A 15,974-nucleotide genomic window follows, 5' to 3' on the forward strand; every position below is an offset into this window, starting at 1 on the left:
GATAATCTGATTTCAAATTACCTCATCACTTTCCTTGACTTTCCATTTGACTTGCATCAACTTTTCTTTGTTGCGAACATGTATACTGAGACAAAAGTTGGTCGATTCACGTGATACAATCATAAAATGAACGAATATTAAGTAATAAACGAAGTGATAATATCACAATGACGTCACTTGAAATAGAAACAAAAGTCACTGTGAGCGACAAAGACTACATAGTTCTTAACCGCATTTCAATGATTTTTGTTTCGTGATTTCTTATACTTTTTGTACGATTTTTCAAAGGTTTTTCACGAATTTTAATTCGTTTTCACTTTTGGCCATCCTTTTTCGGATTTTGAAATTTTTAAGAATTTTCCACGAATTTTTCGAGATTTTTCCAAAAAAAAAAAATTATTTTTCGAGAATTTTGCAGGTTTTTCTAAAGCGTCGGATAAGAGTTCCCACCCCCTTATAACTTCCGACGTTGTAAATGGATGGTCCCGAAAAAACGCAACGTGGGATTACTTTTGATTGGTGTCTCCATATCCCTGTGCTCACGTGTGCATATACGCCACAGAGCTCCGTGCACAATTGTCAACAAAAACAAACGTGTTCACATCGTCTGCACCAAATTGCTCAATTTTCTTGAGTTAATCGCAGAAAATGGACATAAAAATAGTTGATTTTCACGGAAAATACCAAAAACTATTAGGATACATTGAAGATTCGCAACTTGCAAGCGAATTAAAGCAGGTATTTTATCAAAATATTAGGCGACCTTGACACTTTGCATGCGGTGTTTAATTTAATATATTTTTTTTTTATTTTTCGCAGGAAACACACAAGAATGTGTTGGAGAACCTGACAAAATGTCTTTTAAACCCCGATTTGACTGAAACAACTGCTAGACTCTTCCCGGAAATTGTTGTAATATTGTTTGCTGAAATATTCTCAACAACTGAGAGTGATGCAAACTCGTACAAACAAAAGGTTATTGCTCTCGCGAAATTAATTGACTCACATTCTATGTTGAAAAGGTAGTTTTTTCTTCTTCTTCCTTGGAATGATGACAGTATTCAACTTTTTTTTCTTGTTTTAGTTTGGCATACAATCATTTCAAAGCAAGTCCATTAATTTTCTGGGAAAAAAACACCGATAAAGCTCGTCCAGCAAAACAACGCCGTGTCACTAGTCAAGTACCGCCTCCATCGGATGCCGAAATTGTTAAAGCGGCTTACTACTTGCTCAAATCCGATCCAAATTTATTCAAACAGTTGTGGAAGTGGTCCGATTTCCTAGATCTCTACTGGAACAAAGGCGACGACGTACAAAAATTCTTTTGTAATAAAATAATTGGAATTTTAACAGCAGCTGAACAAGCACGTGTATCGAAATTACACAAAATGTCAAACATTTCAGAAGAAGTCCTTTTATTCGAAGGAAAATCATGCAAGACCATAAACTTCGACTATCAAGTATCGTCAACGACAACCGAAGACCTCACAGTGACAGTGCAAAATTCCGACTACATAAATGTCGAAGGCGTCTTCCTGCCAATTTACGATAAAAATCTGGCAACAGTACCATCAGATGTCCAAATGGTCGGCAGTACACGTACAAATTTACGTAGTTTGGCAGTTGCAGTGGCTTCAAATAAGCCAGCTTGCCTAAACGGACCTGTGGGATGTGGAAAAACTATGCTCGTCGATTATTTAGCCAAAGTAACTGGGCGTGCAGCAACATTTATTGAAAATGACGAGAATTCAACGGACACACAGCATGAAGGGACGAAGAGAAAACGACAAGATAGTGATACAGTGGAAGCAAGTTCACCAGATCCGCCAGTTAACGCAATGTTGCGTATTCAATTGGGAGACCAAACAGATAGTAAGACATTACTAGGTCAATACAGGTTAGATAAAGTTACGAAATTTTCAAACATTGAAAATTAACGCTCATTTTTATGTATTTTAGATGTACAGACGTTCCCGGAGAATTCGTTTGGCAACCAGGCGTCCTTACACAAGCCGTTATGCACGGATCCTGGTTATTGCTGGAAGACTTGAATGCAGCAACGCAAGATGTTTGCACTGTACTCACCGGACTGTTGGAAAATAATTTCCTGAGTGTACCTGGATTTCGGAATAACTTACGCATTGAGCCTGGATTCCAACTCTTTTTAACTATGAGGTAAGTGAAAGTTTTCCTTTTCATTTTCATATTTTCGTGAGTGTGTTTTGAATGGAAATTTAAAAAAAGATATTTTGAAATACTTTTTTCATAAAAAATGACTGATTCTAAACAATTTCGATACGCAATACATATTTTTGTTTAACGGAAAACACGTCCCAAAAAAATGGTTAAAGTTCAGATTTTTTTGTTTTAAAAATAAATTTTCTTATAATATTTTTTGGGAGAATTTTATAAAATATGAATTACGATTCATTTTTACTTTTTAAGAAAAAAAAAGCTCAAAAGATTTTATTTTAAATTTGTAAAAAAACACAAAAAATTAGCAGTATCAAAAGTTTATTTTTTTACAAATTTTTGATACAATTTTGATATTTTTTCTAGAATAACATAATTAGCATAAAGCGAATAAGAACAAAAAATAGTAAGTTGTCGATCGATAATTTTATCGGATTAATCCTCAATTTTAGACAAAAAACATAGGATGATCGTTGGCAAAGTCAGGATTAATTTTCATTTTCTCGTTTTCCTTCTCCAAATTTTTCATATCGATGTCTTCACTGTGAAGAAAATTTTTAGTTAGTTTCATGAAAAAATAAAACTTAAAATAATTTTTTAACTTACCCATGAATGAGAGCTCGACCACGAGCGGCCACCAAATGAGCATAATAAGTGGGAGCAACATAGCTCACTGCACGGTTGCATCGCGTGAATAAGTGACATAAATGAAAAGTGAAAACCTGTAGTTCGGCATTTGTCAAATTTTTGACATCGTTGTAAACAACGGAATATTTTGTCGGTTTAGCAACGCCTTTCATCGATATGTGTGGAACCATGAAGAATTGCCAATTCTCTGGATCGACAATTACAGAATCGACAACCGTACCGGGAGTAACATTGTTGTAGCGATCCATTGTATTCTTTTTCGGATCAGGGAAGAATCGGGTATGATGACGTTTCTGGACAATCATGACAGTGACTTCGATGTTAGGCTTTCCCAAGATGGCACAAGCCTTTTTAATGGCAGACACTTCAATCTCTATGACATGCGCAAATTGTCCTTCTGAGACGCCGTCACGATAGTATAAAATGTGCTCAGGCAATCTATTGTGTTTGGTCTTAAAGAAATGCAAATGCTCAAGCACCATTTCATCGAAATTCTCAATTATTTCTTGAACAGCTCTGTTAGTTTTTCGGTTTTTCTGCAAACGCATTGTGCAATTGTATCGAAATCCATTTCGATCATAAGAGGCTACCACACCAACGACCGACGGTATTTCCTTCTGACCAGAGCTGGAATGAGTAACATCAGCTCCAATAACCATGAAAGGACGTTTGTTAATTGACACACTAACTGTTTCATCAGGCACTATTTTATGATTAGTTCCACCGAGTTTCGAGTTATCTTTGATCAAAATATTGTAAAGAGTAGATAAAGATAAAGAGGCGATTGTCTTCTCTTTGATACATTGAGTCAACAAATTAAATTTTGACTCAGCTTTTTTAACAGCACTATACTGGTCTTCTTCTGGATTCGTTTTGTCATTATTGTTGCGAATAATGACAAAGAGCAATTCCATTTTTTTATCGTGCTTCAATTCTTTGAATTTCTTTTCTAACTCATCTTGTCCTTTTTTATTAAAACTAAAGACACAATATGGATCAAAATCAATAAATTCAAGTCCATGTTTATTTGCCATCTGAACAATTCCTTTGCCGAATTTCTCAACATGATATTGTTTCACGTTTTTGCTCATAATCAAAATTCCCCATTTTGTCGGAGCTTTACCAGGAATGAGAAATTTCTCATCATTTACACGCCACTCACCTGGCTTTGTGATCTGTATTCGAGCTCCATAGTATTGCAACATTGGAGATTTGATTACGTGTGCTTTAATTTTAATAAAATCTTTTCCAATAAGAAACCCGAAGTTCTTTATAGTGGAGACGCCTGTGAAATATTGCAACTTTTAGTCTATTTAATTTTGAAACTTACAATTAGTTACTTACTTGGATAATTAATAGTCTTGACCAAATTCATTGTTTTGATTTTCGCTCCATTGTACTTACAGCAGCCTTATCGACCATTGCACGCTTGCAACTCTCAGGTGTTGGGCGAGTCGGTATTTGGTTGGGCGGAATCGAGAGGAATTCCATCGGAATAAGAATGTTTTTGTTTCGTGGACCAACATGGATGCACGGGTTTCCAGGATATTTCAAATCGACATGGAGTCTTGTTTTGAAATACTCTTTGACAGTCCACCGCTTTTTATTCTCATCCTGGAAACATTCCTTGTCAGGTGACTTGCGAATAGCAATGTATTTGAATGTTTTGCGTTCTTTTGTGACGGGATGGGTGTAAACTAGAGTTAATCCGTCCAAAATAAAATGTAAGTTTGTTTTTTCGTACAACGGTTCCAAATGTTTTGCTTCCATTGGAAAAGCCTTGTGTGAAACATCGATATTTAATAATGGTCGTTCTCCCATGACAAAAGATTGGAACAAGCCAATCAATAGCTCATAATTGTCCGCCAGAGGAAATCGTTCCGTTGTTTTCGGAAATACCGCATATTTGGTACGAATTAAATCGTCGCGGTCGAAAGCAGTTTTCATAATGATGTCGATTGTTTGGATTGCTTCTTGTTTTGTTGTTTCGATTGGGCTCACATAATTTGGATATTCTTTGATTATTTTCATGTCAATTTTCCTTGCTAGTTTGATTGCAATTTTAAACTCTTTTGGTTTGCCGGTCCCATCTGGAGATGCGACACTTATTGAAGGAAAGTCCTCGTCCACAACTTTAATCATGGAATAAAAACTTTTTACACCATCAAACGCTACCTTGTTACGTAATTTTTTTAGATGACAATCAATCAATGCTTGAAATGCAGGAAAAATAAATTTTTTTGGACGATCAGGAGTAAAAGTTATGTCATAATAGTAAATAATATCTGGAATTTTCGTCAAATCCATGTCCAAGTAATTTGTCCAAATGTTCTCAGTTGGAAAGAGTCCGCTTTCTGTGACGGATTGACGTTTTGGGAAATTAGCATCTTCCATAGATAGCTTGGAAATGTCTAATTCCATGGTAGACGAGACCTCAAAATTAGTTTCAGAAGGCCGATTTTGTTGCTCTTGTTCATTTCCTGTTTTATCGGATGGAATTTCGAGCAAATTCGCTTCCTGTGAAGGATCGTTGGCTTTTGCAGCAGCCAAATTACAGTCTTTTTCAGTCTCCTCTCCTTGTTGCGGTGCAAATTTACCTTTCTTTTTTGGCAAATTCTTCTTCCAATCGCCTTTAGCAGGACGTTGGACTTCCGCAGTAACCGGAGATGCATCACTTGATTGCCCTTGCAGTGCCGATTCCGCTTCTTTTGGTGCAGAGCCATCATATTGTTGATTTTTTTCTAGAATAAAATTCATAAATCCTTATCAAATATGATTCATCAGTACTTTACGCAATGTGCAAAAATGACGCCATTATTGCGAAATTCATGAAATTTAATAAATCTTGATAATTTTTTTTTATTAAAATCTTAAATAATTACAATTATCTTATTTATGACGTACTTTTTCCTTTTCCCATGGTTTTTAACGCAGTATTAGTTAGAAATTATAATGATTTTCTTAGTTTTTTTTAACTTCAAGTTTTAACTTCACTTGTTGTTAGTTTTAGTGCACTACTGTGACTGATACTTTTTTCAAACGATTGCCGGCTATTCATTGGTTAAGACGTACTAAATTTGCACATATGTACTTATACCTACACATCGATAAAGGTTAACCCTTTCTCGGACTTTGTAATGTTCTTTCGTTAATTTCGACACTAATATAAAAAAATGAACAAAGAATTAAAATTAATTTATTTTATTTTATTTTTTAAATTTACATTTTATAACACATAACATCTCTATGTATATTTTAAAATAATAATAATTTATATACATTCTTTTGTTGGTTTTATTTTGTTACTTTGATTTACGTACGTTTTGGCAAACATTTTATTGGATTAAATTTTTTTAAGGCGATTAAATTGATTTACATCAATTTTTTTCAATTAAAACGAAAGAAATAAAAAATCCTGTAAATATAAAAATTTTTAAAAGAATTTTTCAGTAAAGATTAGAAACTAAAATAAATTAAATGGATCTTTTACCTAAAGTTTTAAAATAATAAACAAAAAATTTTAAAAATCTATCTTCTCAACATTTTTCAATTAGAAACACTAGATTAAAACATTAAATTTATTCGCCTAAGCAAAGTAATTTCGCGTAAGTACAATACAACTATAGAATTATTTTATTTAAATTTAAAAATCTTAAAATTATTAATTTTTGACTTAAAAAATTTTATCATTTGTTTTTTACATTTAAAGCGACATTTTAATATTTGATAATAGATTTTTTCCTACTGGTGAATATAATATCTAGTAAAATCTGTCTAATGAGAGAAATATGTGGTGGTTTGTGTTCCAATTAAGGCATTTTTCGATTTTTCGTCAATTCTATTTATTTAGAGAACTGACTCATTTTCCTGAATTGTTTTGACGGCACTTCCATTGGCTTCTGGTTTTTCTACTGTCGATCCGTGATTCGATTCTTCCGAACGTCTTTCACTTATTGGCTTTAATTCGGTCAAAGGTCTTTCATTTAAAGTTTCTAGACGATTGTTGCTGACACTGTTGTTCATTTTGGCCACCAACGTGATGGGCTCATCTTCATCATCATCCTCGAAAGGCTCTTCATCGATTGGTGTTAAGGTGTCCATTGGCATTTGTATCTCATTCGTTTTGCGGCATTTACTGGCAAAGGGAGCCAGAAAACTCGTGGCTGCGGACATACCAAAAAGTGCTCCCGCCACAAAAAATGGAATCGCATATGATTGTGTCATGTCGTACAAATTTCCAGCCAGAGGAGTTCCAACAATGACGGCAGCACCTCTAAAGAGGATCAGCAGTCCAAAGGCGTTCGTTAGTTTATCCAAACCGAGAAGATCCACCAAGATGATTGATGTGAGAGAAATGTAACCGGAAATCGCCAAGCCAAACAGAATTGCAACAACAACGTACGCCGCATACGACGAGCACAAAGGAATTGCGGCAACGGATATTGTTGAAAGCACGAGACAAATGTTGTTCAACAAAAGGGAATTAACTTGTGGAAAATCAGCGATGTAGCCACATCCGATACGACCAACGGTGTTCGTGATTCCAATTATTGAAATTAAAAGGGAAGCAGACTTGACATCGATGCCACTGAGAACAGCTGCGTCTACGAGATACACGAATGGCACATAAAGTCCAGCCATGCCAAATATATTTGAGATGCCGATGCACAGGAAAGCGGGATCTTTTAGCAATGACAAATCCATCATGGCACTGAGAGCTTGCTTAAAAGCGTCTGGTAACACTAAACAGGGGCACAAATCCTTTTCAGGTTCCTGTTGAATGGGCATCGGTTGTTCCAAATATTTTTCTCGTTCATATTGAGTGAAAGAAAGCACGGAAAATCGATATCCTGACAGTGATTTTTGGGATTGATACTCCTTCAAGTTTGTAACGGAACCGGAATAAAAAATATCCTTGCGGGATAATGGTCGAACCATTGTATTCGGTCGTTCGGGGGAGATTGCCACTGATAATTTAGAGTTGTAAATTGTTTCGGTATCACTCATGTCTCGACTAGATGCTGCTCGGATAGCGGCTAAAGATGGCTTATAACGTTCTCCCAGGCTAATTTTACGGGTTCTTTCGAACATTGGTGTTGACACGTTTTTCGTTATGCCCTGAAAATATTTAAAAGGTAAAATATTGATCAGAAGTAAAATTTTGAAGATGATTCTTACTTGAGAATTAGTGGGAAAAGATGGTTGTGAAGAGTTTCGAGGAAATTTGGCGCTTGGATGTGATGAGTCAACTGAATCTGATTCCGAGACACGGGTCGGTCGTCTTGGTGGAAGTTGACGACGAGCTTCAGATCTCGTTGGCGAAATCATGCCAGGTGGTGAAAGTGTTGTCGGACTCCGAACTGACTCTGTAATAGTCGGTAATGTAGGAACTGTGTGCAAGGCCATTTGATCTAACGCAAGACTCGAATGGACTCCTGGATCGGCATTCACTGGCATTTTCATTCGACGTTCCATAGTTCCGTCTGGCAGTTGCACCATGAAAAATGACCCACCCATAGATCCTCGTTCGAGCTGTGCCTTTTTCTCCTCGTACATTCGCAACATTAACGATTTTTGCTTGTCTTTTTTCGGATATTCCAAGGGACGCATCATCGCTCCAAAAACAGCGCAGTTCAAAATGAGTCCAGCCAGCACAAGATTGGCATTTTTCCAGTCAAAAACTTCTAGCAAGTAGTTGGCAAGTGGAGCAAATGCGAAAGTTCCCACACCAGAGCCACATACAGCAATTCCCGTTGCCAGAGATCGTTTTGTCTCGAAGTAATATCCGACTGCAACGACTGCCGGCAAGTAAATCATTCCGAAACCAATGCCTCCTAGAACGCCATACGTCAACATTAGCATTGTTACTGACGTACTAAAAGTCGACAGAACAAAGGCACTTGAAGCTACTATGGCACCGGCAATACACACCGCACGACATCCAAATTTATTTGCCAGTGCCGAAACAATCGGACCCGCACTTAGATACATGCCGCTCAGGAGACTTCCTACCCACGCGATCGTACCCTTGCCTTCGCCGAAATATTTCACAAATTCTGGTAAAAATACTCCAAAGGTATACGCTATTCCGTCCACAATCAAATTACACATGAACGAGGCGAAAACTATCACCCAGCCATATCCACCATCAGGTGGCGGAGGCACCGGATCCTCATCTATGTAGATCTCGTCTGTTCCTTCACTGTTCAAACGATGTCGTTCTTCCTCCCTGTCTTGATTATCACCCATGTTGACTATAATCTCTAGCCAATTTAAAATATTTTTTTTGTAACAACTTGATTTAAAAAATCTATCAAATCTTACCTCAAAAGATATTTCCGAATTCCTTTGATTCGTGGAAATTCCTTTTTTCTTCCTTTTCAATGATCCGTCGTTTAGGACGACGCAACAGAAACTTTTCAATGAATCTTAACGGGCATGAAACATATCGTCATGAAATACTCTAATGACCAACATTCTCCTGTCCGAAACGTATCCAACAAAGTTCCACTTGAGTCACGTAGTTTCTTGAGAAATAGTCACACTATAGTGTGGCGCCTGGTGATAATGTGCGATTTCTTCGGTTATTCTGTAAATAAAAAAAAACTCGTAAATCAAAACATCGAAAAGAGTAACACGGATAAAAAGAAGTTTATTTATCAAAAGCAATTATGTGGTTGGATTCACAAGACATCAACTAAAACAATTGACATCGATTATTCTTCATATCGAATGTTTTTTTATATTTTTTTTTATTTTATTATTTATTTTATTTTAGAGACAAAATAAAAAAAGGTTGTAAAATGTCTAAAATTAAACAATTTTTGATCGTGTATCAAAATTTAAAATAAAAAAAAATTAAATTAAAATAAAATAAAAAAAAAATCATAAAACAAATAATTTTAGAGAAAATTATTTTTTTTTTACTTTCTCAATAAAATGAATGAAAAAGGCAGAAAACAATAATTTTCATTTTTATAATTTTTTTCTCCCATTGAAAAAATGTTTTTTCGAGCGGCTTCACTGATTAATGTAGAATATTTTCATAAGCCCCATAAACCGCACTTCTCATCCTCTTTGTTTTCAATCATTTGTTTATATGAGACTTAGCCCCGCGTTTATTGTTATTACTTTATAAGTTCATATGATAAAGTAAACAAATACAATAACATTAATAAATATTTATCATCAATAACGCAAAATGTGTCTCGATAGCGCAACGCATTCGCGATTAACTCTCATACTCGTTAGACAGCTAGTTGTTACTCCACTCAAGTATTAACCGTAGCACTAACAACAACAACAGCAAAAAAATGATTGAATGACAAATAATTTGATACGAGTCAGCAATATTCTAGTTTTATCGCGCAGTTGAAGTAAATAAAAATAAATGGAAAATATCTAGTCAAGGTTACATCAAAATAACAATTTTCAGCTGATTTTTTTTCATTATGGTCACTTGTTGAGCTTTGCTAAAGTTTTCAAATTTAAGCGATGAAACATTTTTCCGGTTCGCAAAAAACGCCATGATGTCTATCAAAATGTCTCCTTGGCTTGGTTGGTTTGTTTGTTGTTATTTGTGCCATTTTACGTTAATTAAATGGGTCATTTAATAGCAAATAACGATTAAATGTGTGTAATTTTTGTCATTTGAATTAACGTGTGTGCCCCTTAAAATTTTGTATACTTCGATAATGAAGAAAAAAAGACTATTTTAATGAATATATTATATTTCATTTGAAACGTTTGTTTATCGCCTTAACAATAGAAATGTTTGTGTCATTCTTTCAATCACTGAAGCAACAGTTATTGATCCTTTTTCTCCCCCTTTCTTCGTCCGTCAATTCTTATCATTCATTATTAAAATTTGTTTATTATATAGTTGCACTTGTGCTCATGATTAACATAAAATTCTGTTTAATTTTCAATGAAACACTCTTGTTTTATTTTTTTTTACTCGTTTGTCGTACACCGGAACGAACGCACGATACATTTATCGCCAATGAAAAACAGAGAAACAATAAATGAATGAATGATTTTTTTTGCAATAAGAAAAGTCTTTGTCTCCTTTCTGTCTTTGCCGTATTTACATACAAACAAGCTATTTATTTTAATTTTGAGTGTATTCTCTATTGCCTTACAGTTTTTCCTCTAACTGAGCGAGCGATAAATTTTTAAATAAAATATCGCCTCACTGTCAAAAAATTCTAGAGAAAAATTTATGTGTAGCAGGCCAGTCGCGCGTATTACGGCTCGACCCAAAAAATAAAAATTCACGTGTAATCTGACTGGCTGGCAGCGTGTGTCTTGTCTCACCTTCAAAAAATTTTTTCCAGATTTTTTCCAATTTATTTCATTGTTACCACACCAACGCTATTCAGTTTGATTAAAATATATCCAAACACAATGTTTAATCGAATGACACGACGGAAAATATGCACTAGCACTACGGACTTAATAAAAAATATATTGAACTATTCAGTAGTGCGAAAAAGAAGAAATATAAAATAAATTACAAAATATTGAATGTTTTTTTTTTATTTTAAGTACAGTCCGTTCCACCGATAAACGTTGACTGAAAACTATTCATTTTGTGTTGTGCGCTCAGACTTGAGTCAAAACAAAGAATGTACGTACCTACGGCATTTTTGTAGTGCACAGAATTTTGTGAGAGACGATATAAGTGGAAAACGTAGAAAAAATATGATTAAAGTATGTTGTGCTTTCATTGTATGGGTAATGTTACAAAAATCGAGAGAAAAGTGGAGAAAAATCTGAGAAAACATTTTTTTAGTTGTATGAATTTAGATGATTTGTTTTTGTGACCAAATGACCGAGTTTTCAGTTATGATTAAAAATCAACTAAATCCTCTCTTGATTGTTCATCGTTCACTCATGCATTGCAAATTAATGACGTTGCGACCGACATTCTCTCAACTGATAAAATGTATCTCGAAAGCATGGCATGCACCTAGTATGACGCATTTTTAGTCGTATCGCCTTTGTTGTTGTTGTTGTCATGAATGATTTTTTGTGCGCGCGCTTGAAATAATTCAATTTACTACACGACCGGTTCCCGTGTTTGCTTGCAAAATGAAACAGCTGATTCGCTCACATTGTTTTTGTTTTATTTTTATCGTGTTGATGTATGAACGATGTTGAAAGTGCTCTAGCAGCGAATTGTCACAGAATGATGAATGGTGGACTTTAAAAGTATGCCTTGAATTAGCAAGTAAATTCGATTGTGGTATGTTTGGAGCAGAATTTCTTTGTGGCCAGATTCGTTGTTTAAAAAATTCAATTGAACCTCACTTGAAACGAATCTGTATTTTCCTCAATACGGTCGGTTCATTTAAAGGGGAAAACAACCTGATTTTATGAAAATTTTAATCTGAAATCATTATATAGTATTTCAAAACCTGTCAATATTGGATAATTATCCTATTGCTTTTTTCCATTCTATTTTTTACCAAATTTATATTGTATTTTCATTCAAAAATGAGGAATGACGGGTTAGCGCCAAAACTATGCGTTTCCGAGCATATGTTTCATGGAAAAAAGTGATTCTTATGACTCGACGCATGTTTAGCGCGAAAAAAAATGATCAAAAAAAATTTTCGCCAAAATCCTCTTATCCGCATGAACTTGCTTTTTACACAGTAAAATGTTCCAAAAAGCCTGCGAATCACAGGAATGTTACATAACTCCTTCTTTCTTTACCACTAAAAAATTTTCAGTAGTTATACTTTTTATAGTTTTGGAAAACCGTGTTAGCACTATGTATTTTATAAGCTTTATTTAAAAAAATATTAAAAAAAATATTAAAATTTTAAAAAAAATATTTGGTAAAAAAAATATTTTTATGATATAATATTAAAAAATAAAGTATTGTTTGAATGCTTTAAAACAAATTTATATTGAAAAAAAATTAAAAAAAACAAACTATAAAGTATGAAACAAGTAAATTCCGATGAGAGTAAAAATAAACAAACTATAAAGCATGAAACAAGTTCTTATGAGAGGGAGACATTCATATCATAAAAATTCTCGCTGAGCTTTTACCAAACTGACAAAAATGATATAAATTTTGGGCAATTGTGTTGAATCTGAAAACTTGGTTTCTATTAATCTCTTTTCCAATCAACATTAATGAGCATTCGACAATTTTTTTGTTTTTGTTATTGTATTTTATAAGCTTTAATTGAAAACTATTGCCCAAAATTTATATCAATCTGACCAAAGTTTGGTAAAAGCTCAGCGAGAATTTTTATGATATGAATGTCTTATTTATTTATTCAATGCAATTTATTCTGATCAAGAAATCGAAAAATGGTGTTTTCAACAAAAATAAAAAACAATAATCAAAGATGTTGTCATTTTGTATGAGAACAGTATTTCAAAACTCCCATTAATCTGTAGCAAGTTTTTTTTTGTTCAAGTCCGAGAATAAATTCTGAATTACAAACTTTAATATTTTTGTTATTTACCACCTTGTCGATATTTTTTTTTATATTTTCAAAACCAAAAACAAAGTAGAATATGGAACATACACGATTTTAAAAAATTCTAAAAATTACCTATTTTGTATTTTTTCAGATCCGGCAGTTCTGCATCTGCCTCAAAGCAATATCAGCCATATACACTTTTGGAAAAATATCTCTATACGATACACTTATTACCGCTTTCCCGTGACGAGTTGTGCGAAATTGTGAGTAAACGGTTCACGAAATTGGCCACTGTTGCAAACAGAATCGTCGACATTTTCCTGACTTTTTCCAGTGGTCGTCATACTACAAATGACGAAAATGACACAACTGATGATTCTTATGAAGCGTTACCACATACAAGCAGCGTTAGTATTGAGGAAGTGTCTCGCTCCGGTCGTCTTCTATCCACGCGCGATCTTTTCAAGTTATGCAAACGTTCTGAGCCATCGTTTTCCGTTAGCAGTACTGAATGTGCTTATTTTGTATTTCAAAATGCAGTGGATATCTTTTGTTGTCATTTGGCGCAAGGAAAGCTACGGACAGCCCTATGCGTTGAAATTGGATCCAAATTGGGAATCATACAATCTCGATGTGAATACCTTGCGGACGAAAATAAACCGGAAGTCGAAATAACGGACGAAACAATTTCGGTTGGTCGAGCAAAATTGAGTCGATTACTTCCCGTGGTGTCGAAGAAACGCGCAAAATTGGAAGCTTTGCAGACAAGTGATGCTCCCATTTTTTCTTTTACCCGAATTGCAGCTTGCATACTTGAGAGAATTGCCATTTGCGTCGAGCAAAATGAGCCGGTGCTGTTGATCGGTGAAACGGGTGTCGGCAAAACAAGTTCTGTGCAATTTTTGGCACACAAAATGAGCAGGAAACTTGTCGTTGTGAATATGAATAACCAAAGTGACGTTTCAGACTTGATTGGAGGCTACAAACCCGTTGATTTGAAATATATCATTGCTCCACTGCGGGCAGAGTTCGAAGGAGTCTTTCGTGAGACCTTTAATGTCGAAAAAAATCAAAAGTTCCTTCAAAATATCAGTATTTGTTTCAATAGTGGCGATTTCTCGATTCTCGTGAAACTAATGTTGAAAATTATCGATCCTGCGATGAAAAAATGCGAAGGTGATCAGCAGTTATTAATCCATTGGAAGCAACTACGTACAAAATTGACAAAACTTAATAAGCAGTTGACGGAAAAAGCGAATATTTCTTTCGCTTTCATACCGGGTTCGTTAGTGAATTGCATTAAAAATGGCGATTGGATTCTGCTTGACGAGATAAATCTTGCATCTTCCGAGACTCTCGAGTGCCTTTCGACTATTTTAGAACCAAATGGCTCCGTCATTCTCTTAGAAAAGGGGGATTTTAAGCCTGTGTCACGTTCTAAGCACTTTCGTATATTTGCTTGTATGAATCCGAGCACAGACGTTGGAAAAAAAGATCTTCCACAGGGCATTCGAAATCGCTTTACCGAATTTTTCGTCGACGAACTGACGTCAGAACGTGATTTAACAATCTTGGTCAGCGATTATCTACTGAAAACGGGAATGCAACCATCTCGCATCCATGCAGCTGTAAAATTGTACCGAAAATTGAGACAACTTGCACAGTTGGACTTGAACGATGGTCTTGGAAATCGTCCAACCTACTCGTTGCGTACACTTTGTCGTGCCTTGAATATTTCTGCGAAAAATTTATGTGGATCTGTGGAACGGAATCTATATGAAAGTTTTTGCTTGAGTTTTCTCACACAAGTAGACGCGATTTCGCACGATCAAGTTTTGAAGTTGATTCAAGGAGCGTTAGTGAGCGATGTCAAGGCTGTTTTATCGTACAAAATACCGAAACCCAAAGACGGAGACTATATCAATTTCGAAGGATACTGGATTGAAAAAGGAACAAATGAAGTACTAGAATGTGCAGATTATATTTTGACCGAAAGTGTCAAGAAAAACTTGAAAGATTTGGCTAGAATCATTTCTATTGGAAAACTTCCTATCTTGCTTCAAGGACCTACAAGTGCTGGTAAGTTAAAAATAAAATTGAATTAATGGTTGACCAAATTTAATTTTATATCTTTTTGTCACCCCTCTTCAATTTTGATTAAAAATTTTAAAAGATTGAAAATTTTTTGAATACGTTATTTTTCGAGTGAAAGTCATATAAAAATGAACTGAACTTTATTGTCTTATTCAATTCATTAAAATTTATCTGAGTTTTTAAAACGTTAACTTAACCAAAAGTTTAAGGGTTGTGACAAAAAAAAATTAATTAAATGAGTTAAGGCCGCTCCAAATTTGTTTTGAACTTTTTGTCCCATGCCCCATTTCAAAAGCCGAAAATCCAATGGGGCAAAATAAAAAAAAAAGTTAAAAATGTCATCAAAATTGACCATTTTTTAGCCTTTTTCCATATTTTTTCAAAGAATTTTCAAAATTTTTTAAAAATATTTTCAATTTTAAGAATTTTTGTATTGAAAAACGAAATTTAACATGAAATTCCTGCTCTAAAAGTATTTTCAAAAAAAATAATTTTCAAAAATTTTTGACGGTTATTTTTATGAAATTTTTTTGTTAAAAATTTTAACTTGAAATACTTTCAGATCAATTTTAAATCATCAAATCTCAATGTAAA

At 34.5% G+C, this 15,974-nt stretch overlaps 3 protein-coding genes across 3 annotated transcripts in view; 1 reads left to right on the forward strand and 2 right to left on the reverse strand.

Annotated features, from left to right (window-relative positions):
• The first annotated feature begins 587 nt into the window (after positions 1 to 587).
• LOC134830062 (midasin) overlaps positions 588 to 15,974 on the forward strand; it is a 30,509-nt gene continuing 15,122 nt past the window's right edge. The window contains exons 1-5 of the mRNA XM_063843423.1: positions 588 to 738; positions 820 to 1,022; positions 1,085 to 1,897; positions 1,960 to 2,175; positions 13,438 to 15,365. Of these exons, the coding sequence (XP_063699493.1) occupies positions 649 to 738; positions 820 to 1,022; positions 1,085 to 1,897; positions 1,960 to 2,175; positions 13,438 to 15,365 (3,250 nt within the window). The 5' untranslated portion in view covers positions 588 to 648. The remainder of the gene's footprint in view (positions 739 to 819; positions 1,023 to 1,084; positions 1,898 to 1,959; positions 2,176 to 13,437; positions 15,366 to 15,974) is intronic.
• Positions 2,546 to 4,290, reverse strand: LOC134830064 (protein argonaute-2-like). The gene is made up of 3 exons (XM_063843425.1): positions 4,186 to 4,290; positions 2,800 to 4,126; positions 2,546 to 2,735 (listed from the first exon to the last, which is right to left on the reverse strand). Exons 1-3 carry the CDS (start codon positions 4,214 to 4,216, stop codon positions 2,642 to 2,644), a joined length of 1,452 nt encoding a protein of 483 aa, XP_063699495.1. The 5' UTR covers positions 4,217 to 4,290; the 3' UTR covers positions 2,546 to 2,641.
• LOC134830063 (monocarboxylate transporter 3-like) lies at positions 6,156 to 11,394 on the reverse strand. The gene is made up of 4 exons (XM_063843424.1): positions 11,158 to 11,394; positions 9,166 to 9,430; positions 8,020 to 9,104; positions 6,156 to 7,959 (listed from the first exon to the last, which is right to left on the reverse strand). Exons 3-4 carry the CDS (start codon positions 9,088 to 9,090, stop codon positions 6,688 to 6,690), a joined length of 2,343 nt encoding a protein of 780 aa, XP_063699494.1. The 5' UTR covers positions 9,091 to 9,104; positions 9,166 to 9,430; positions 11,158 to 11,394; the 3' UTR covers positions 6,156 to 6,687.

The sequence above is a fragment of the Culicoides brevitarsis genome, chromosome 2 (assembly GCF_036172545.1).
Source record: "Culicoides brevitarsis isolate CSIRO-B50_1 chromosome 2, AGI_CSIRO_Cbre_v1, whole genome shotgun sequence".
NCBI lineage: Eukaryota > Metazoa > Arthropoda > Insecta > Diptera > Ceratopogonidae > Culicoides > Culicoides brevitarsis.